This window comes from Megalops cyprinoides, chromosome 17 (assembly GCF_013368585.1).
Source record: "Megalops cyprinoides isolate fMegCyp1 chromosome 17, fMegCyp1.pri, whole genome shotgun sequence".
In the NCBI taxonomy this organism is placed as follows: Eukaryota; Metazoa; Chordata; class Actinopteri; order Elopiformes; family Megalopidae; genus Megalops; species Megalops cyprinoides.
This window is the reverse complement of record NC_050599.1, coordinates 4,955,434-4,978,635: the sequence shown is the minus strand read 5'-3', so window position 1 is coordinate 4,978,635 and position 23,202 is coordinate 4,955,434. Positions and strand designations below refer to the sequence as shown.

The 23,202-nt window shown below is 42.9% G+C and overlaps 2 protein-coding genes across 2 annotated transcripts in view; both read left to right on the top strand.

Annotated features, from left to right (window-relative positions):
- The first annotated feature begins 5,950 nt into the window (after positions 1-5,950).
- Positions 5,951-13,199, top strand: rpf2 (ribosome production factor 2 homolog). Its single transcript, XM_036550042.1, has 11 exons — positions 5,951-6,069; positions 6,653-6,785; positions 7,024-7,061; positions 7,456-7,495; positions 8,307-8,388; positions 8,500-8,576; positions 9,036-9,135; positions 9,571-9,673; positions 10,921-11,065; positions 12,356-12,560; positions 12,649-13,199. The coding sequence occupies exons 1-10, from the start codon at positions 6,047-6,049 to the stop codon at positions 12,533-12,535; spliced, it is 921 nt and encodes a 306-aa protein (XP_036405935.1). The 5' UTR covers positions 5,951-6,046; the 3' UTR covers positions 12,536-12,560; positions 12,649-13,199.
- A 1,700-nt stretch (positions 13,200-14,899) lies between these two features.
- slc16a10 (solute carrier family 16 member 10) overlaps positions 14,900-23,202 on the top strand; it is a 42,808-nt gene continuing 34,505 nt past the window's right edge. Inside the window, exon 1 of the mRNA XM_036549580.1 lies at positions 14,900-15,619. Within this exon, the coding sequence (XP_036405473.1) occupies positions 15,271-15,619 (349 nt within the window). The 5' untranslated portion in view covers positions 14,900-15,270. The remainder of the gene's footprint in view (positions 15,620-23,202) is intronic.

Below are 23,202 nucleotides of genomic sequence, written 5' to 3'. Positions count from 1 at the left end.
AGACGCCTGCCGATCAGAGCATGCCAGGGTCGTCCCGGATCATTCCACACATAACTGTTGCATAAACTGCCGTTTTATTAATTTTGTTGTGCGCAGACGTTTTTTGCAGTGAATTGGTCCAAAATGTGACTCCATTGCAGTTTTTTTGGAGTAGTGTCAATGCCCTTTTGTTCGGTGACGGAAAGATCCTGTCACGCCGTGGTGCATGTGACTACTAGTGCCGTGTTGCTTGACAGTGTTGTAAAGCTGCGCTGTGTTCCTCCTGTGTCAGGTAATCCATGTGCTTCATCTTCCTTTCTTTTATTGGCTGTAATTTGGATATAAAAAAAAAAAAAATTACTGAGACATCCTGATAATGTAACGTGTTTATATTGAACAAGTGGTGATACCTCCTGGGTTACTGGGTTGATTTTCATTTTAATATCCTGAAGTGCTGAAAGCAGATCTTTAGTATTCAGTTATGGAAATTTTTTTTACATATATTTTCAACTTTTGCATTCATCTGTGAAAGATCTCGCTTGGTTGTCCTTTGGTTTGCCTGATTGGTGGTGTTTATGATGCTTCTCCTGCCAGAGAATGCAGATTAATTTGACTCTGCCAACAGATCTGGAGCCAGTAGGAAGAATTAGTCTCTGCGCCTAGGTCCTGGACTGCTTTCAGCACTCTGGAGGATTAGAGATGCACTGTACGTTTTCGGTTTCCCCGTTGGGAATGGACTTGGGAGGATGTTTCAGGAAAGCTCCTAAAACCTCTGAAGTGTGTGGGTTGTGGAGTATAAGGCAAGTGGGAAAAAAACACGGGGATTTCCGAGAAAAGGGAGTTCAGACCAAAAGGACCGCTGAAGTGAGATGTGTTGTGATTCGAGCGAGGATCGGGGTGAAGATGATATTTGAAACTGTATCCCTCCAGTATGTCTGACGTGGCGTTTGGAGTGGTTTCAGTTTTGCCCGAGAGCCAGCTCTGATCAGGGTCCTTTGGGTGAATTCCATACAGCAACATTTGAAAGTGAGGTCAGTAGCAGCCATTGTTTTAGGAGCACGAGTGACAGGTTGATGGTATATTTGCACCAGCGCTGTCCATAAACAACACCAAGGTGACTGTTTTTGGATGAAGTCATTTACTCTTGAAGTAATTGAATTGGAAAGTGTCTAATTGAGTTGTCTTTTTGAATTGGTTTGGAACACGGCAGTTTTATATATTTAAATATGAATTTTAAAAAAATGAGTCAAATGCATTTTTTACACTGTATGGTAATGAGATTTTTTTTTTTTTTTTTTCCAAAACATTTTCTAAGGAATGAGTTTCTGCCGCGGACCAATTTTGTTCTACTGTTCTGTATTGTTTTCTTTTTGTTTTGATCCAGTGTTCCAAACCAATTTATTGAAGTTAGGAGATGACGTTCACAATCTTTGGATCGTGGGTTTTTTGTGTGTTTCACCTTGTTTCTACCTTCCCCTTGAGTCCCTTGTAGTTTTTCCCGGGGAAGGGATTGAAGGGGTTTCTCGTAGAATAACGAGGAAGGGCGCCATTGCAGGACTGAGTATCAGGATGTATTGAAGGGAAACTTTGGTGTTTAAATTCTTTTGCTATTCTTTGGTTGGTCAAGATGTGCTAAATATATCTGTACTATGAGCTTGATGCTTTAATAAAAAATATTGCTCTGTCCTCCTGTTATTTTAATGTACACCTCACTCTTCAGACATTATACAGATGCACTCACTACGTACACTTCCGCATACAAGCTGAAGACGACTGTGTGGAGCAACACTTCCACAATATGTCAGTCTACTTTAGCCTTTGAAACTGAGTATGTTTGTAGTTTAATCACTAGTTGAGTTTTCATGTTCAATTCTGAAGCCTTACTACATGTTGTGAAGAAATTTTTTGTTAAAATTCTGATACCACCCAGTTCTGATCAAATTTGGATCTAAGCAAAATCCTACTGATGGAGAAATTTATCAGCTTAAATACATGAATGTATATGTAGGCAGAGCTGTATGTTAGTCTCTTGCTAAGTGGAAGAAGCCTCTGAACTTCACTTAACTTTGCTAATCCTGTAGTAGAATCGGTATGGAAGGATTGTCATAATTATCTAAGAAATGTGAGAATTATTGTGCACTCCGATACATTAGCCTTGTTTTCTTATCAAATGAAACTGATAACACCAACAGAGGAAAAGTGTTGGTGATAACGTAACATTAACAGCTCTGTATTAACCAGGAAATCCTGGTAAACACTCCGGTATTACAAAAACATGCAACATGTCCCTCCAGAATTAATTTTCAACAGCACAAACACAATCTAACACCTAAGGCTGCATTTTGTATCACTTGTTTGAATGCGTTCAACATACCCGGTTCCCCCAAGGAGAGACAAAGGCCACACATTTTAAACATGCTAATACAAACCTATTTTGACACTATGTTTGATGTTATGAATCCATGCAAAAAAATCATCATTACATTCAGGGAGAGAGCCCCAATTCATTATACCCCATTCATTCATTATACTTCAGTGCTGTATCCTATATCCAGGAAACAAGTTTCTGTGTTGCTCTGCCCTAAGCATACTCACCATTGTGGTATTTTCTGTAATGACCCTAATAACGATCATCTTAACTTTTTGCATGACTCAATTAAACCAGTATTTATAAAATGCATAAAATGAGTTCCTGCTCTTAGTTGGCAGGAAACATTGTTCCTTTCTGGTCCCTGATAACAGCAGGTTCTGTAAACAGGGGGCAAAGAAACAAAGTTCACATTCCAGCGGATCACCACAGTCACAGTCATTAGCTAGATGTTTGCTCTCCTCTGCCTGTCCCTTCCCACAAGCTTCCCTTTTTATGCCTACACCTGAACCATTCCATCTGCATGGTTTACCACATTAAAAAAATACCCCCAGAAAATAATTTACCTTGTTTGTACAGAAAGTAATTTTTCTGGCATTAAATATTACTGAGGATTAAAATGATGACCATAAACCACATTGAACTAGCTAAACTGTTGGGATTTGACAGTAAAAAATGGGATTTGACTGTAATACCCCACTTAAAATTATGGGTCAGATAGCACAATTAGCTTGTGGTGTTACCAAGGTGAAAAACCTCTCCTCAGAGAGCTGCCTCAGTAATGTTATATTTGTGGCTGATCCTCAGTGCTATTCAAAAATTAATTAATTGAGAGAAAATTAGAAGCTGACAAAACATTTTGGTTAATTGATGGAAGATTTGCTGGGTTAAAGAGAGCTTGAAAATCTTGAGTCAAATGTGTACATTTCCCTCTGTAAACCTGAAGCATTTGGCTGTGATTGTGAAAGCACAAGGTTTACCCAGTGAAGAAACTCGACTCATTTTGCACAACCAGTGTAGCTAACCTGTAGATCCATTGATAAAGAGCCGCAAATACTAGGAACACTGAACCTATCATGCATAGACATCAAAAATATTTATTTCTTTCAAATGCGGATTTAAATATGGCATGAGAGAAGAAAACTTACAAGTGCAGTCACCATAACCTCCTAATTTTGCAGTGTCACAATTCCTTTGGAAGTCAAAAAGAAAACTTCACTGACAAGGATTTATTTTATCTTGGAATATGTGATCATGATACAATACACCATACCATACATATAACAAATCATTTCACTAATGCTTTGTGGAACCCTTCGTGAGACCTCCTCGGGGAAGTCCAGGTCTCTGAACGCCTACGCTGGCCATGGCGCATCCTGCAGGAGGTTCACCACAGACTCGGGCTCTCAGGAGTCTGGTACCCCTCGCATGCACGGCCGGAACGGGGATGTTGTGCCCGATTAGAAATGATTTGCATTTCCACTACAGTCAACTAATTCTTGTCCTGTGCTAACCCTCTGAGTCTGCGCCAGTGCTGCATGCTTCCGTGTTTTTTTTTTTTTTTTTTTTTACTGTCGTGTTCAATAAAAAGGGATATGTGAGGACTCTCAAAAAATGTAGAACTGCAGTTTGTAAGCCATACCTTAAGTTTTTCGTAGCTCCACCAAACGTTAAGCTTAGTGTTACATTTTTATGATTATTATTATTATTATTATTATTACAATGTCAAGCCCCTAAGAGAGGGTTTTTAAAGATGACCCCTCCAAAAAAAATGGTAGTGGTTGGTAGCTAGTCCAAGATTGTCGCACTAGCCCACCGCACACCTGCTACGCTTCCTGTACAAGTAATTCAACGCTGACTAGGATATTAATGTACTAATAACCACTAGCACTACCTGCAGGACTGATTTGACCTTATTAACAGCAGAAAGGAGAACACACCCTTGTAAGGTTCTCTGTGAGCAAGTCTTGATTATCAGCACAAAACCCGAGCATGAGCACACTTCCAAGGATTTACCGGCTGATGCATTCTCAAGGCTGGCCTATGAAGACATCTAGTGGCTCTTTTTTGAAATACACACATAGCATAAAGCACGTCCATACAGTTAATTTTCTTGACAATGTTTTCCTTTGTAAGCACAGTAAAATATACAGTTTATTAAAGTTTTTATTACTGTTAAGGACATGCCACATTTTGATAAAGAGATACTATGACAGCCGACTTGGCACGCAGGATGACCAATGGTCTGGTTTTGATGTTGGATTGTAGCCTGTCCGATGTTAAGTTTATACCTCCGCTGTATAAATAGAACATTTTAAAGCACTATCATCTTATTTAACAGCTGACTCGATATTATATTAAGGATTGTTGAAGTGTAATAAACCTACCTTTCATTTATTTATGGATTTATTGATTATTCTTTCCCGTTTGGTATGAGTGACTAACAGAACCATCTTGGCAAGATACACAAAACATATAGGAGAAGAACAGCACAACTAACAAGAACACACTCTACACAAGAGCCAGTAGCACAATGACTGAGTTTCAAGCTGAGAACCAATAGCAATACATAGGTATACAACAGCAGTTTTAGTGTACACAATGCATAACAACTATCCTTAAGACCAGTGCCTAATATTATACTAACATGCACAAAGAGCATAATAATAATCTATAAGTTCAACATTACCTTATGTGGTGTTCACATGGTGCCTCACGATCACGCATTATACCAGACTTCCACTAACGATGACCCGAAAGAGCACTTTTGACGTATTTCATACATTGTTTGGAGTTATCCGATACTAAATGATATATATGATGTATGTATAATATGGCAATACATATGGTATGAAGATATGCACGTATAGAAAATATAAAAATAAAAATATATAGGGAAAAAAGGAGAAAAAGCTGAACTCAATGTGCCTAGCAACACCAGTACCATAATCACATCTAAATATAATCAAGATTCATTTACTAAACTATTATTTACTATCTCTATGTGCTTTTCCTTTGCATACCTAAATCACATGCATGAACTGCCTAATCACATACAATTCATAGCTTTTGATGTGGGAATTTAGGTTTCATTTGTAGGCTGTTTGGACACATTGTTCTCCTAACCCAGCACACAAACCTGGAGGTGGGCATCTTTCTTACTGTAATATTTATTACATGTGAGCTGGGGACGCCTGCTTATTTTTGGCCAAGAGTGCAGATCTGAGAATCCACCTTCCTAGTTCCCCTTTTTCACTTCTGCAGATCTGCATCCCAAAATTTGCACGAGGGGATTAGTAAGTTTTTCCCAGTCTACTAGACTACAGACAAAAATGCACCGTATACCTTATATCCCAGACCAAATGGTCTGCTGTAGTGAACCTTTAAATTTTTATTAATAATATACAAAAATCATGTATACGGGTCTTCATTTCCGTATTTAAGAATCCTGCGCGACAATTAACTGCCATACACTGTAGTTTTTTGGTTGATTGCGACAAAATACGCTGATCTAAAGATCCGTACCGTACATCAGTACTTTTCAACTGTGTAGACACGTCAAGACAGCGTGGCGGAAATGACGCAGAAAGCATGCGACTGCGTCGGGTCCCTTCCTGTTTGCCTGTCCGTGGTGTACTCACGTGGAGTTGGATGGATTAAAAGTTTTCCCCTTGAATCACGGAACCTTCTTCTATCAAAATGACACAACTGGACGGCGTTGTGTAAGTTTTACATTTTACCTGATCTGAAATGAGAAAATCGCCGGGTAAATATTCTAGAATACGCGATTAGTCTTTTCATGCCACACTGTAGCAAGCTAGTCTATGTTTGTTAAATCGCCGTACATCCTCGCTTGTTAGACTATCAAAGTTAGCAACTCGTTAGGGTGGTTACCAGATCGGGTTCAGGACTGTCAGTGTACCATAATAAATAATGTTGCACTTAATTAGTGGTGTCGCAGCAGATCAACCAGGTGTCACAGCTGACACGCAGCATGAACGGAACGTGAATTCGTGTTATTTATGTAAGCGAAGTTGCTAAAACCACAGTTTTGGTCATTGCTAAGTGAACAATAAATCGGGTAGAATTAAGGTGGAATTAAAGTCCACATTATAATGGGTTACTGGTCCCGTGTCACACACAACGAGCCACCAACCAGGTGTCTAACAAGCCAGCTAATTGCATGAAGTTGTTACTCTGACGTTATACGTTATGTTATAAAGCAACTGAATCATTTTCTTATGTATATTTAAATAGCTCTGTCACTGATATTGATTGGGTGTAAATACGCTTTTCCCTTCTCAGAAAACCGAAAACCAAGCGGTCCAAAAGATTTCTGCAAGGCAGAGAGCCCAAACTAATAGAAAACGTTAAGACTGCCATGCTAATTAAAGGTGGGAACACAAGTGAAACGGTCACACAAGCCCTGAAGGATATTGTAAGTGTCACTTGTATTTGTGCCTTAATTTTTAGTTATCAAAGCTACTATTATATTCTACCGAACTTTAATATGGCAAGATGGTTCCATAATATGTGTTGAATCTTTCCCACTGACTGCATAACCAAGGAGACATTTAAATGGATAATATTTTGTGTATCCCTAAGTTCTGTAATTGAAAAATGTGTAAGGTTTCAGAGGAAATGTGCTAATATACACTGTCACTTTTGTTTTGCAGTATGCCTTGAAGAAACCTAGTGCTGTTCTGTACAAAAAGTAAGTAGTTATTAATTCTGTGTAAACCTGTCATCTAAATAATGTGTTTGAGTAAATGTATTTCCTCTTTAAGGAAGAAGGAACATAAAACATGTTGTATTGAAGTGGAAAAAATAACTGAATTTATAGTGCGTGACATACATCAGTTAAACATTTACCGAAACAAGCAAAATATATGGATTCATTGAAAACCATTATGACAAATTGTATATTTTTTGTGGTTATACATAACAGTACACGTACCTTCATATGGTGTTCATAACGTTTAAATAAAGCCTTCATAAACACGTTTTTCTTCATTTATTATTGGCTGGTGGTTTTGGAAAAAGTGACATTTAGAGGGTTGTCTTATTAAGCAAGGTTTAACCGGGTTCATCTGCGCTTTGTCCTTAAGGAAAAATATAACACGTCCATTTGAAGATCAGACGTCATTGGTGAGTATGCAGTAAAGAAGTTACTACCTATACCACTTAAAGACCGGAACACCTAGAGCTTCCTTCTGCTTTTTGCAAGCACAGCAGCTTTGAAATGAGTGTTTGAAGGCCTGTTCACAATAAGAATGATGAGAAAAGCTGTAGACCATAGTCACAAAGTCACTATTATTTCTAAGTTGTGATCAGTCAAACCAGAGGATTCACATTTTTTCAAATACTCTATCTGTGGCCGTGTCAATTCTGTAAATAACACTAGTTGATGTGTTTTATTGTTGGTATGTTGTGTGAAATCATTCTGAAGGTGAACTCAGCTATTTTTGTCCTTATCATTTGACAGAGTTGTATTTGAGATCATTCTTGCAGTTATGTTTGTGGTGAAACCAGCTCCACGTTCTTGAGCATGAATGATTTACATGTTTTTATTGTTAATGGATATTGTTACTGTTCTATGTGTGACTGGGAATTTATTTCATCTGAACTGTTTTTCATACGAACCCTTTGATGAAAACAAGGGTCTATTGCTTCCTCATTTCTTTTTGCCAGTTTTACGATGACATCTTTTCATGACCCTTTCCCCTATTATATTAAGGGTTATTGTCAACAGTTTACACTTGCATTAATATTTGTATGGTGCAACATGTATGTCACACATAATCAAAAGATAACAAACATCACAATTAATTTACAATTGTACAGGTTAGTTTTACAGTTTACAAGTTTACAACTGAGGTATTATGAACTAAAGTTAAAGTTAAATATATGAGTTGAAAATGCAGAATAATGATGATACACGTCTTGGTTTGATTTCCAGGAATTTTTTTCCAAGAAGTCTGACTGCTCTTTGTTTTTATTCGGCTCACACAACAAAAAACGACCAAACAACCTCATATTTGGTAAGAATACCTTTTTTTAAAAAAAAAAAAAAAAAGAAAGAAGGCAGTATATGTACTTTGGACTGGAGATAAAACCGTGACCTTTTCTGTTGATCTGATTTTGAATTTCAGGTCGCATGTTTGATTTCCATGTGCTGGATATGATTGAGCTGGGCATCGAGAAGTTCACGTCTCTGAAAGAAATCAAGGTAACATTTGGAGAGAGAGACAGCCAGCATTGTCTTTGGTCTGTCTTTGTCGTATGCTGCAGTGATCATGAATGCATATGCAAAATTAAAGCTCTGTACTTAAAGTGGTGGAGAGTTATTTGAAATGTACATTTCACAGCTCTATCACTAACAATGAATTTCTAGCAGCCATGTGAAAATTAAGGCAAGCCTGTAAGGCTTGTAATAGGTTTTTAATTTAACTGATGAAAGGATTGATCCAATTCCAGTATAACACAATTTCCAATTTAAAGGGAATGTTTTGTGTTGGCTCTGTACCAATTAAAATTGCTAAACATTTACACTGCCAACACCACTCTCATTTGTATTTTGTGATTTATAGAAAACACTGCAAAAAGGTAATAAGGAAAGGAAATAAGCTATTTATCTTCTGCCATTTTCCCTGTCATATTCACAAAATGTGTTATTGGTTTTATCCAGAAGAGCACCTGCCCTGAGGGGACCAAGCCCCTGCTGGTGTTTGCAGGAGAGGCCTTTGACACGGATAACGAGTACAAACGCCTTCGGAGTATTCTCACAGGTACAACCTCCTGTGGGGTGGGGGCATCCGTTCCCCGCTGAGGGACAGCCTGCACTGAGGTCATTTTTGGAACATTAATTTGTTGTATTGCGCCGGGACCACGCGCCTGAATTCTGTGGAGAGCCCTCTTACGGGCTGTAATGAAACGAAAACTCCCCGGGTGATTCGCGAGTCATGTGATTTCAGAAGAGGCTGGGGGGAGGGAAAAAAAAAAAGAAAAAGCAGGTCATTGAGTTCGTCCCAGACACCCTCCAATTAGCTGAGCGCAGAGTGCCGGGAGCTTGCAGTTTGCAGTTTTACTTCACATTTTGACAGTGTCATAAGCAAACCCCTGAAAAATGTCTGTAGCAAAGGTATGTGTGTTAGCGTGTTTGGTCTCCTGCATGTCAGCTAAGGCGAGACAGGCTTTTGATCCTTCTGCTTTCCTGCTGTCAGACTTCTTCAGGGGCCCGACCGTGCCCTCTGTGCGATTGGCAGGACTGGAGCATCTCCTTCACTTCACGGCCCTTGAGGGGAAGATCTACATGCGCAGCTACAAGTATGGCCTTCTGTCCGACTTTTTGTCCTGCACTTCACTACAGATACGGTCACGGCTGAAAACCCATTCAGTCTGCGGTTTTAAGGCCTCAGAAATCCACTTCAGCCTATTTGTCTGCAGAGTTCCAGTATTAGATTACATTACATCACATTACTTTCATTGAGCAGACGCTCTTATCCAAAGCAACTTCCAGCACAAAAGAACAAAAATGTATCAGTTCCAGTTAAATGAGCAACAGTGTCAGACCAGGATAACAACACTCCCAGACCAGTGAATGTGAGCATAACATTGTTAAAGCCCTGCTACAAGTTAACTTGTGCAAACAGACTAGACAGCCTTGAAACTAAGGGAAGCCAAGTACACACACTACCATACATCACAGTCACGAGATCACAGAATCCATAACACATTGCAACATTACATGTAAAATAAATCACAAGTAATACAAATAGCAGGTGTTAGGGGGTGGGGATTGAGGTGGGACCGAGATGCAGTCTGAAGGGCATGATTTCAGAGGGACTGTGTGTAGGAGAAATATTTGGCCCGTAGCTTCTGCACTGCATCATCCACATGTCAGATTCGAGAGCTGGGAGTAGCCAAAGTATTCGACTTGAGATTGCGGTTCAGCGTGTTCTTGCTGTATGTGGCAGGGCACTAAATTATTCACATGTGAGCTGTGGTGGGGAGAGACTCTGAGCTCCGCTTGGGTTTCACCTCTGACCCTGATGTAACTAGTCCTGTTCCTCAAAACCATGAAGTGCTTGAGTGCAGCTGTTACCATATACCTCAACATAGTCTTTCAGTACATAACTATTTGCATTATTTTACAATTTCACTCTACTGGTACTACTTTACATGTATATAAGACCGTGAAACTTCTTTTGCGCCCGTTTAATGAGAACCAAAAGGTGAAACTCAAGGAGAGTGTTTGTTCAGATGCACTCACTGCACATCCAAACTGATTGCATTAACAGGTTAATTTGTGAATACTCTGTACATTCAGTCAATCACTTTCCTTGGGTTTGATTTTTTTTTTCAGAGAATGGCTATCAGAGTCATTCAATAGCAATATGCAGGCACTTGGGTAGATATGGGATACAGAGTTTTGTTTTAATTTTTCTCTCTCTTTTCTGCGTAGATGGTCCTCGTTACAAAGTTGAAGCTCTGATTATGCTTTGTGCTGGAGAGCGCTGGAAACATTGACTGCTCTGCGTGCTTATTGCCTTGCCTTGCTTTTTTTTGTGCAGAGTCCTGTTGAAGAAGTCTGGGTGTCGGACACCGAGGATCGAGCTGGAGGAGATGGGACCCTCGTTCGATTTTGTAATGAGGAGAACACACCTGGCCTCTGACGACCTGTATAAGACTGCACACCGGCAGCCCAAGGCTCTGAAGGTAGAACACCTGACAGTTACAGTAAACACCCCAGCTATACCCTGTGCATTTCAGAATAAGGCAAAACATGTCAATTACATTGTTGTTTCCGTCTCACTGTATGTTAGTTATGCTGCAGGATGTTTTGCAAATCTGATTGGCTGGGAAAGATGAAAGCAACCAATGAACAGCCTTTAGAGACTGTGTTGCCGGCATGATTAAGAAGTGGGGAAGAAGAGAACAAAAATAGCTGAACTCATTCTTAAGACCGGGTTTCCCCACTTGTATTAGTTTTATTAATTCCTTGGCTCCACAAGAAGAATAAAATACATGTCCACCCTTTGAGCCAAATGGAGTGAAGCAGAATTTGTGTGCTGGAAAAAATAATGCTTCATATTTGCAGTAGCGTTCCACAGGGCTTTATAGTTTATACTTTGCTCAGCGTCTATCAATTCATATTGCAAAGATGTCAGTGGTTACATTATGTTGGCCCAAAATAAATGTATGAATCTGTATGAATACAAATTCTTCACAAAGTTGTTGACAGTTTATTTAGCAGATGTCTTATAGCATATACAGTGCCCATATTTATTAAAATAATGAGTAGATAGGCACAAAAACATGCTACTAAAGAAAAAAGTATTCATTAGATTTTTTTTCTTTTAAAAATGTCTGACTGCAAAAAATTGCCAGGCTAAAATCATAACCTAAGTTATTAAACTGTTGCTACTTATTCATTACATGTAATCACAAAACAAAGCCTTCCATAGTGAAGATAAAGGCCTGGGACCTTTATTCAGGCCCTCCCTCACACTACTTTGTGTTTTCCCTGCGCCCTGAAAGAAGCACACAAAGTCTCTAAGAGGCTGTAAACAGGTCCTTTCGGGCGTTGATTGGAATTCAAATTAAACGTATTGGTAGAATTGTGTTTACGGAAGAGAATGGTCTCAAAGTAAACACTCTGCAGGGTTGCAAACGGGGTGTTCCATTCCCTCTCGGCTGTGCACAAACACACACGCTGGCCAGTATTCCTGATACCAGCTCACATGGCTGGGAGCGGAGGGTACGGAAAGGAATCGCTCTTTGGTCCGACAGATTACAATAGTTTATGGCCTGTAATGGCCAGCCTCTGCATACACCTGATTCAGTTTACTTGGTTAAAGCATGTGCGCATATTAAGAAATCCTTACTACTAAAAGAATGTCAGTAGATAGAAAATATGATTTATTTTTTCTGCTAATCAAACAGATACTCATTCCACACCTTATATAATTCATTCCTGTAATTCTTTAAACTATTTTTCCCCCCCAGCCCAAGAAGAAAAAGAACATTTCCCATGATGCCTTTGGCACCAAATTTGGTCGGCTGCACATGCAGAAGCAGGACCTGGAAAAGCTGCAGACGCGTAAGATGAAGGGTCTGAGGAAGAGGAGAGGGGACACAGAGGGAGAGGAAGACACCACCACAAAAATGGTCAAAATGGATGAGTGAAGGCAGGCTAGACCTCCGGACAAAGGTGGGTGTAGCCTGAGAGTGGTCATGTGATGGCAGAAGTGGTTTCATTTGGTTGGTAATGGTTTCAATTCTCTTTGTTTATGTTACAGTGAAGATTGTGGGTGTGGGTGTTGGTGTTGGAGGAAGCGGGACAGTGCATTGTTATGATATTACATCCTTGGACGCATGGGGTCTTAACAATGATTGGTGTCGGATTCAGCGCCTTTCACTTACTGTGTCCAACAGTTACTGCTCCACTGCAATGGTGATATCATCAGCGCCGTCACACAAGAATTACCTGTTCAGAGTTATTAAAGCATACCACGTTTTTACAGAAACACTCCGACTCGCTTATTACTCATTCTCGTTTCGTTTTCTGCCTGCCTGCTGTAAGAATGAAGGATGAAATTGCGTAAGGCGTGTGCCTTTGTGAGCTGTGTGAGCGGCGTTGCTTCCAAGTCTTTGTTCCTGCCCTGACTTTGTTCCTGAGGGTCCTGCATTGTGCACCGGCTGTAGCAGACAGACAGCCTCTCTGGAAAGAAGCCACACGCTATCCCTGTCTGCCTTCTGAGAACAAAGACGTCAAATAAACCACTCGCGAAGTTTCAAACGTAGATGGCGCTGGAGCTGTTTGTGGTGCCTCATCGGAGCCACAAGATAATGGTTGGGGGCTTGTAATCTGACGATGACAAATGCACGTATGTATATCAGGATTTGAAAGTGACAGTTACCTTTATGACCAGATGCATCGAGTCTGCAAAAAATATACCGTATCTTAGGATTGTGTGAACCAAAGTGATTTGGGGAAGAATGTCATGCAAGCTATTGTCATCTGTCTATGAACATGAGTGTTGTCTTATGTTGTGCTTTACTGATACCATTTTATTAAAATGAATAAGATGGCTAGCGACATAGGGAGGTTTACAGTATATAGCTATCACTGTTACAGCAACGCATTGCCACTGTCAAATACATTTCCAATATACATCATTGTTATGAAATTAACTTGCAGTGTTATTGCATATTTTTGTCAATGTGTGCTCTTAAAAGTACTCACCTCCCTGATTAGTATTTTTTTAGCCGAAACATTGTAGGGAGAGAATTCCACATTGGTCACAGAAATACGACTGAATTCCTGGTCTCCTAGAATTTGACTGTCCTTTTTGGAAGCTGTATAGGGACCTGCTCCACCATATTGCAGCAGATTCCCAGATGTAATTGCTCACTGATAATCATTAGCCATTTAGCCATAATCATCAGTAATGACACTGTTAAAGGTCGTATGTGACAACACCTCTCATGGGCCTGAATTCATGACTGAGTGCTTAGTTGCTTGTAAAATCTATGGGTACAAATTATTCTCTGATAATGCGCAGCCATCAAATAATCCTTACGGTTATGTTGCCATTATTTTAATTTTCACTAGAGGTCGCTGAAGGTGCATCAGACGTGGACGGAGATATCCCCCCAATCTAACGTAACATGGCTCTGGACGCTCAACTTCTGATCTGTGCCAAAGCAAGGACTCAAACACGGCTGCTTGTCTTACCTGTGGACTTAAGCCAGTAAAGTTGAGATTTGGACCTGAGTCTCATAAGATTTTATATACCTTTAGTTTTTCTCTTGAAAATACTAGTGATATGCTCATGTCGGCTAGGTAGCTAGCAATATCAGTTAGCCAAGTATTGACAGTTAACTAAAGCTTCTTTGTAGAATTCTACGATTGGAGCACTATTGGCTACTAATACAATATTAACACATTTTGGTTTTAAGGATAAATGTGACGAGGCTAACACATCACTGGTCCAAGCTGATCAAAAAAAAAAAATGTAATGAACCGCAAAGAAACCTATATAGGCGAGGCATTGAAGTGCCCAAAATGTTAAATAAACGTCATGAACCACAAACAAACCTATACTGATTAATTAGGTTCAGCTATAGTGTACCCAGGTACTCACTCAAGGTTAGGTTCAGAAAACATTAAATAGTAGTGTCATTGTTTACCAGCATTATCAACTTACACTACCTTTACACAGAACACGTGACTAAGTATATTTACTTAAATCTCATTAAATGTTTGTAAACGAGACACTGCAATGTTGTATAATGTTAGGGGATCCTTTTAAATTGAATTCGCTGCAGTTATAATAGTCCATTTCGCTCACCGCAGTAAGGCAGTTGCACATGCACAGTTAAGTACAGTCGCTGGCTTTACGTTTTGCATTGCGAGGCCTTCGTTTTACTGTTAAAAGACAGCAGCGCGTCCAATCAGCGGCGGAAACCTGCTAAATGCGAACTCGCTCCGCCCCGCATACCTATTTATACAATATTGCAACACGACTGTCACTTTACAACGGGCAATTGGGGTCGACTATTGCACTGGTGCTATCTGGATCCGGTAGACGGAGATTGTTTGAGAACGTGGCTTCACAGTATTACTTTTTAGTATAGGGAAATGCGCGGCGCAGGGAAATGCAGATAGCCCTATAGACAGCTGTGAAGGACAGTTACCAGCCGGCAGCGCAGTTTATAGCTAATATCCGACAAGATTCGCAGAATCTCAGCCCGGCATTACAGCAGCTTTCTGCAGGAATTGGTGAAACGTTAGCGAGCTTAGCTACCTGATCTCAGCTGCAGCGCAATACTTACCAGCCAAGAAGCCCCTTAAATCAGTAAGCCAGCTGGTTGACTCCACGGTGTATTCAACGGTATTCGTATCATAAAGTCAAGAGATGACAGAAGGCAACAACATGATGGACAATGAATATGATCCAACGAAAGACACCATCTCCAAAGAGCCTGCGGAGGAGGACGACGAGAAGAGAGCGGAAGAGAAGCGCCTGAACGAGGAGGAGAAGAAGGAGAACGGGGAGAGCAAGTTAACCACCTCCGAGCAGGTCCATGGGACCGCCGAGACAGAGTTCGAGCCTCCGGAAGGAGGCTGGGGATGGGTAGTCATGCTCGCCGCCATGTGGTGCAACGGATCGGTGTTCGGGATCCAGAACGCCTTCGGCATCCTCTTCGTGTCCCTCCTGCGGGAGTTCGGCTCAGAAGACGACAAGGAGCTTAGGTTCAAAACAGGTCAGTCTCCACGTGGGCTCATCTGGCCGTCAGAAAAGTTCAACGCACGTCACGTCTGTTTGCAAAAATTGATTTCCATTTGTAAAGTTGAAAGTGTAGTAGAGCAGCGTGAGTATGAAGTAGGTTAGTATGCAAAATAATGCACACAAAGATTCCGCTTCCTTCTGGTGGCTAACGTTAGCTGGCTATCACATTTTGAATGGTTCCCTGCTCCGCTTTTGGGAAGGAGAACATCTGGGCACGTTCAGCGTGTTAGCTAGTAAGCTAAATATAAGTTAATCATATAAGCTAAAATGGGTAAACCTTTGATATGGGCACACAGGCACAGTTTCAAATGCCAAGTTAGGAACTCTGTTGAAAGCCAGTTTACACATGTTTTGAAACAACTGAAACTTTTGATTACAGTAAGGACTCCATTCTTGATTTCAAGTCGTAGACATTCCCCATGTTGCTTAACTTAGAGATAAAATACCAATGAATGATGTGAATAACATATCTTTAAGAAAAAGTTGTCATTAAATGTCCGTATCCTGGTGGAATAGACAGAAAGAAAAACAAAGCCAAAGATACGCGCTACACCCCAGATTTTAGGCGGAGTGTGTTAAGGGGACTTAAATTCCGGCCATAAAATTCACCAGTGTAATCGGCGACGAGAGGAACCTCTGAGCTGGTGTTAAAAAACCAAGAGCGGAAATGTCATACGTTTTCCTATTTGGCCAGTTTACCATCCTCATGTGTTCTTAAGCACGGGGACCTCAGGGTCATTATGATGTTCTATAGGAAACGCCAAAAAGGTCCACATAATGTCTGCTTTAAAGAAACAGTATGCCTTTAAAACATTCAATTGGGCGGAAGGCGTATCTGACATACAGACACAGCATTCCTTAGGATCGGTGGGGAAAAGGATATGATGGTGCAGTTAGGCTGTCGAATGTAAGGAAGGGGTATGCCAACGTCATCTATCCTATAAAAGAAATTCCAAAAAAAAAAAAAGAAAACTGAAAAAGTTTCTCAAAACACAAATGCGATTACTGATTAATAAATCTGCAAAATATGATGAGCTAATACTGATAGTTCTGAAGTTTTGAAGAATGCTTTACTGCCTACATCCTTTTAAATTAAGTCACTTGAAAGATAGAGGATAATGATTACAGGGAGTTGTATTAGCCTAGGTAGATTGTTATTGTCCTGTTGAGCCAATCTGAGGTTCAAAGAAACTGATGATGAAAGTCACTTGTTTGGCCACAGATAGGAGCAGATCACTGTGATTGACCTTTAACTCAACGCTAAGGCACGAATGTCCGATTGCAGTGAGTCGGAAGCAGTTGCAACGCAAAGCAAGCCCTGGCATTACAGGTGTCTTTATTTGACTTTTATTTTCAAAATGTACACTGCTTTGTTATTTTTAATTGTAAGCGATTCTTAAATTGGTAAGCACAGGAAGAAGACCGGGGACAGACCGGCACACCAGGTAGCAGCAGCAGTATGTAGAGACCCCTGACAGGTCCTCGAATGGAAGGGGCGTGGGGAGCAGATCGCCGGGCGGCTCGCGCTTATGTAGTTATTGTCGCTTTCTGTTTTGCGATCGATGGCTTTGCCGCTCACTGGGAAGCGGCCGAGGAAGCCGCCGTGCTCCCTCTCTCCCGCTCCGCCTTTGTGCCTCGGTGCTGTGTCTCCATGTGCATTCCAGGGGCCGGAAGCCTTCCCACCATGTCCTGTCACAGTGTCTACAGACCTCGAGCAATCTTCATTAGAAAGACGCTCCAGGACTTCTCCAGAAGGCCTGCCCTCAGATCAGGGCACAGGCAGACCACCACCAGCTCCCCTGGTGACTGTAATCCGGAGCAGAGTTGATTTGACGTCTTTATTAGGCTTGTAAAACAAGGCTCTCTGTAGGAAGGCAATCATTGGGACAATAGCTCGGGGTAAAGGGTCCATTACTGGTTCATTCTGCTCCAAGAGGGGAGGTCAGCGCTGCCGCTTGAATAGGTGAACGCCATGGAAACCGACTGGAAAAGAAGTGGCCGTTTACCCAAGGCGCGCGCGTGTGTGTGTGTGTGTGTGTGTGTAGCATGTGTGCATACATGTGCCTCTGTGTGTGTGTGTTCATGCGTGCGTGTGCTTGTGTGTGTGTGTATGTGTGTGTGTGTGTAGCATGTGTGCATATATGCGCCTCTGTGTGTGTATGTGTGTGTGTACGTGTGTGTTTCTTCTCTACAGCAGCAGTCAGGGGTTAGGGTTCTGCGCATGAATAATTCCAGATCATCCATTGTGTCCGCAGCCACCTGCTGCTGATGGTATCAGCTTCAACGGCTGGATGGGGGGGGGGGGGGGGGGGGGGGATGGGGCAGCGCAGGGAGGAAGGCCATGTAAAGTTGATATTATGGGCTGGTTTTGGTCCTGCACTCACCATCTCACTGGTGCAGGCTGGCAGTGCTTACTGTAGGAGATTAGAGTGTAGAAAGGGGGGGAGGGAGCAGGAAGTTTGAGTAATTCTGTCTTGGGCTGCTTGCCATGGGGGAGGGTCCGTGTTATTTATGGTGTCGCCTGGTGAACGGGGTCATTACATTATATTACATTACATTACATTACTGGATATTTTATTGAGGGAATTGTGGGTTAAGTACCTTGCCTAAGGGTACAGCAGCAGTGCCCTGGCAGGGAATCAAACCGGCAACCTTTCGGTTACCAGCCCTGCTCTTTACCACTACGCCACACGGCTGCCATTCAGCAAATCTGGCAGATTCAGAACTCTTTGTACAGCTGCGAGTCACGCCGGCTAAAGGTCCTTAAAGGTGGCGGAGTTCTTCTGGAATGTCCTGATCTGTTCCTGGCTGAGGCCCTGGCAGTTGTTTCATCAGAAATGGGAGGGGGAAGGGGTGGGGCTGGGCGAGAGAGCTCATGTTAAAAGTCTCGTTGCATCATGCAGCACATTTTCTGGTTGAACTCCTCCGCGTGTGCTGGCGGCTGGCAGTGCGATGGGAGTGAGGCAGGAGCACCCGGGGTCTCTCGCGAGTGAAATGCGCGGCTGGGATTGCATCAGTGTGCCTCCAGTCCAGCTGTCGTCATCCTTCCACCCCCCCCCCCTTTCCCCCGCCTGCCCCCCCCCCCCAACCCCCCCCTCAGTCCCGCTGCAGTTGTCAGAGGTCTCACCTTGAGGAAGCGTCGCCCAGCCAGTCAGACTGCCAGCCAAACGCAACCCAGGAGGGCACAGCCAATCACGGTGTGTCGTTTAACCATATGGCATCTCAGGTGTCGTTTCAGTGGCAGCCTCTCACTGTGTGCAGTTGACTGAGTAAACGAGCGAACGGGTGATCTGATACGTCTGCGGGACGCGAGGTGGGTGAAGGAGGCCGGGAATAATTCAGGTGCCGCAGCGGCAGTTTCCCCCCGTGTGTTTGAATGCATGCAGCAGGCAAACCTGTTGCTCACCGTGCGGCCGTGTCAGGTAAGGTCAGCTGGCATGTGTCCTTATCGGCAGGAGCTCACCTGTCTTTGGCACCTATGTTTTCATGCCCCTATAGAGAAAGTCTGCATACAATTCTGTGTTGTCTTTCCAGGGGTGGAATTCAGAATCTTGAGTATGTTTTTGTAAACTGCACTGAAAAAGGTGTGACAGGGTTTAACAGAAGTTCTTGCTTCTTGTGAAGTTGATGATTATGATGTCATACAGCGTTGATGGATGTTGGCCATACTGTGTAAACAGCAGGCATCCAGAGCAGAGGTCCCATGGTGTTTGCGCAGCCTCTCAGGTTCTTCGGTTTTGTGGGTGATGCTGGCCTTAATTCGGCGATGCTGGTGTGTAGCGTGTGTGATGGACTGCCGGAGATGAGGGCCAGGTACGCGTTCTCACGATCGCCCTTCCTGCACGGTGCATCCTGTGCCCTGCGAATGACACGCCACTCTCCCTTTGGCTTCCCAATACCAGGGAACAGGAAGTGTCCAGGGAACAGGAAGTGTCCGGCGAACAGGAAGTGTCCAGGGAACAGGAAGTGTACGTTGAGCTGGCGGTGGGAAGGCAGGGCACAGAGCACTGTCCTGGAAAGGAAGGCTGGATATTTCGACATCCAGTGTAGTTAAATACAAATACATCACACTAATGGTCCTTTTCTTCCTTCCTTGTGAGGAATGTTTGCACATACCGGAGAGGTTTGTGAGGTTAATGTACCCGGATGACCCAAAAATATGTACGTTTCCTGCACGGCAACATCTACACTGAAGATCACCACGTCAAACTCATCACGATAGTCACTGGCTGGACGGTAGACCTCACTGAGTCTGTGAGAAATGAAGCTGATAATCTCTGTGAGAGTCAGTGATGGGTAAAAGAATGCATGTGAAAGGTGAATGGAAACCTGTCACAGATCTGACTGGAACACGGAACATGGAACACGGAACGCGGAATCTTGGCGCGAGGAGAGGATTGGGTGACAGGGTGCAGCTCTTCCAAAAACATCAGCATTGTTCTGTCACTTTCGCGGCCCCCTCAGTGCGCCGTGCTTCGCCCCTCGGTCAGGACGTGACCCCCCTGTATCTGGACGCAGCAGAAAACCCTCGTTATCTCGCTGAGGCCACGCAGTTATCCCCCCCTGCGTGCGGGCCTTCAGCCGCTCTGCCCTCTTATGACCCTCTCCTCTCCTCCTTTAAGGGGAAATGTGGTGCACAGGCTCTGGCGGTTAATAAACAAAACACCATTAACTGGAAACTGGAACTTTGCCAGCTAATGTTTCGAGATAAAGGTGATGGCCAGTTTAAAATGCAGTCGAGAAAGAGTTAACGGCGTAACCAGGAGCACAGAATTTACCCCACAGAGGAGATTCCGAGTCAGTGTGTCTCAGCCTCATCTATCGGGACAGAAACTGCCAGTTTGCTCATGTTTGGGCACACCCAAGATCAACGCACATTGGTGTTCGGTGATACGTTTGTTATTGCTTTCTGCTCGGGCAGATAAAACTATTTATTTGTAGGAATACATGGAAGGTGAGAGTACAGTGTCAGCAACAAATGTTCAAATTCCCATTTCCACAAGGGATTGTGTTTACCTTCTTCTCAATCCTTTAGTGTTACAGTAAAATGGACCATAAAAGTCTACTAGCTGATGGGCTCTAGGCTGCAGTTTCTTTAAGGACACGACACAGCTACAGGTTTGCTAAAAACAAGCTTTGTTCTAGAAGCCTCTTCACGTTTACTGAGAAGGCAGTGGAAGGCATGTAGAATGGTGTTGTATGTGCCATGCACAGCATCACTTTAGTTTGATAAATTACTAATGGTTGAATGGAAGTGATTTAGAGGAGTGCTTTGAAGTTTAATGTTATCTGGAGTTTGGGTGAACCCTTGCATTCCAGCTCTCTGTATTTCATCAAGCACAGCCATTTCTCTTTATTTGTCATTTAACATTTATTATTGCTTCTGAAGGTGTGTTTTACAATTTAACATTTGAGGAATTCTTGGCAGAATTTTAAAGAATGCACTTTAACAGCAATCATGCTGAATTTAATGCCCAAACATTAACAACTTACAACATTAGTTATTGGAATATTTTCTAATTAATAGCTCTAGTCATCATTTTATTTTTCTATATAACCTGTTTAGAATATAACCTTTCACAATGAATAAAGTCAACTCCAACAATCACTGCACAGTGGCAATGATAACAGAACTGTGTTAAGCCTGGAGCGCATTATGACTGTCGTCTGCTGTGTTTTAGTGAAGAGTCTGTCGTCTGCATACTCCAGTCCCTTTCGAAACTCTCCCTCTCTATGGCTGCCTTCCAACAGCTTAGATTGGAGAATGAATAGAGTTACTCCTTGAATAATTACACGCAGTCACTTGTGTTTCCTGATTTCCTTTTCCCTTCTAAGTGTTTGACGCACAGCCTGGCTTTTGAGTAACGTTCTGCTGAAGCTGTTAGACCTGTAAGCGAGTTAACCGTTTGGACACACAGCCAGACACTGCACATGGACACTCTGCTGTTGGGAGGCTGTTTACTGGGTTCCCTTAAACCCTTCCCCTAAGCGCTTTAATAAAAACCACAGGGACCACGTTTCGGCACCCTGTCCCAGCCGCATGGCCTCCAGAAGCTAAAATGTGACCCCACAATGTGGGCAAACTGCAGGTTAGCGGGTCATAATGTAGGCCAGTGACGACAGGTTTTTTTTGCATGGGGGCAGACAGGATTATGTCACGGCATTTAAAGATCTCACAGCGCTGTCAAAATAAAAGCGAAAATCCGCCGAGGTCCCTCTTAATCCAATTAGCATCGCACACTCCACCTTCCCCTCTATGGGGGGAGGCGGGGGGGATGGGGTGCTGGGACTTCGCAGGGCCCCAAGTCCTGCCCCCCCTCCCCGTCCCCCCCAAAGCAGAGCTGAAATCCCACCCGCCGAGATAGACAAACTGTCGCGGGCGAATGGAGGGCTAATAGGGAGTGCCGGGGTGCAGGAGGTCGCCGCAGGGGTGTCATCGTGCGAGGCTCCCTGACGATGATCCTGGTGCAGCGCATGCTGTCACTGCGCCCCCCCCCCCCCCCCCCCCCCCCCCCGTCTCAGCCGCAACTGTGTGGGGGGGGCAGGCCTCCTCTCCGTCAGAGGACACGCATTGGTCTCTGCCTCGAGGGACGGAGGGAGGCAGAGGGAGAGTCACGTCAGGACACGTCCCGTCAGTGACTGGCGAGCCGCCTGGTGACTGACAGCTCCCTCTGCATCATGACGTCATTGCTAACTGCAGAGTCATACATCGCTGTTTACACCTCGAGTCTCCAGAAGGCCTTTTCTTGGAAAAGCGAACTATGAGGACATAAGGTCGCGTAAAAAACAGGAACGGAAATTTGTGTAACCACAGTGATAATGTTAAGAATAACAAAGACATCACTTTCATAATATGCTTGACAAACTATATACGTCGACGATTATAAACCGAGAATACAAACAAAGCAACAGCCTAAAGGCATTTATGAGCTTGTGAACTAAAGGTGTTTAAAAACTTAAACGTGAAGGGTTGGAAATGGGCTACCTATCCTTTGTAACAGGGCATCACATATTGCACAGTGAAACTGCCATTATTTTTTTCCCCAGCCAGTCATTTCAGAACAATGAAGACTTCAGTTGTAAAGCACAAATTTCACAGCCAGCCAGAGTACCTTCATTTGAATATCCACCGCGGCAACGCTGTTGATCTCACAGGGTTGCTGTACCATGCCTGATAAGTGCTAGGGGAAATGGTGTGTGTTTATCATGGTAGGTAAACTAACTGCAATGTGAGTGGACAGGACCACTCAGAGCTGTACAATTTGTGTGGGTTTGTTTATATTGCTTCTTCACTTTTAAAAGAATTTGGCTTTCCATGGAGAGCACCCACCCTTCTAAGGGTAGGCACTTGGTGATCACTGCTTTGAGGTCAGTCTTATCTAAGGGCATTCTCAGCTTTGAGGTGGTTGCCTGGCTTTCCCCTTGGAAAGGCGGTAAACCCCAAACAAGCTCCGCTCTGCTTATCTCACAAACACTGTTACATTACATTACATTATTGCCATTTAGCAGATGCTCTTGCATCGGTTACAGTTTTTTTTTTTCTTAAAATGGTATCCC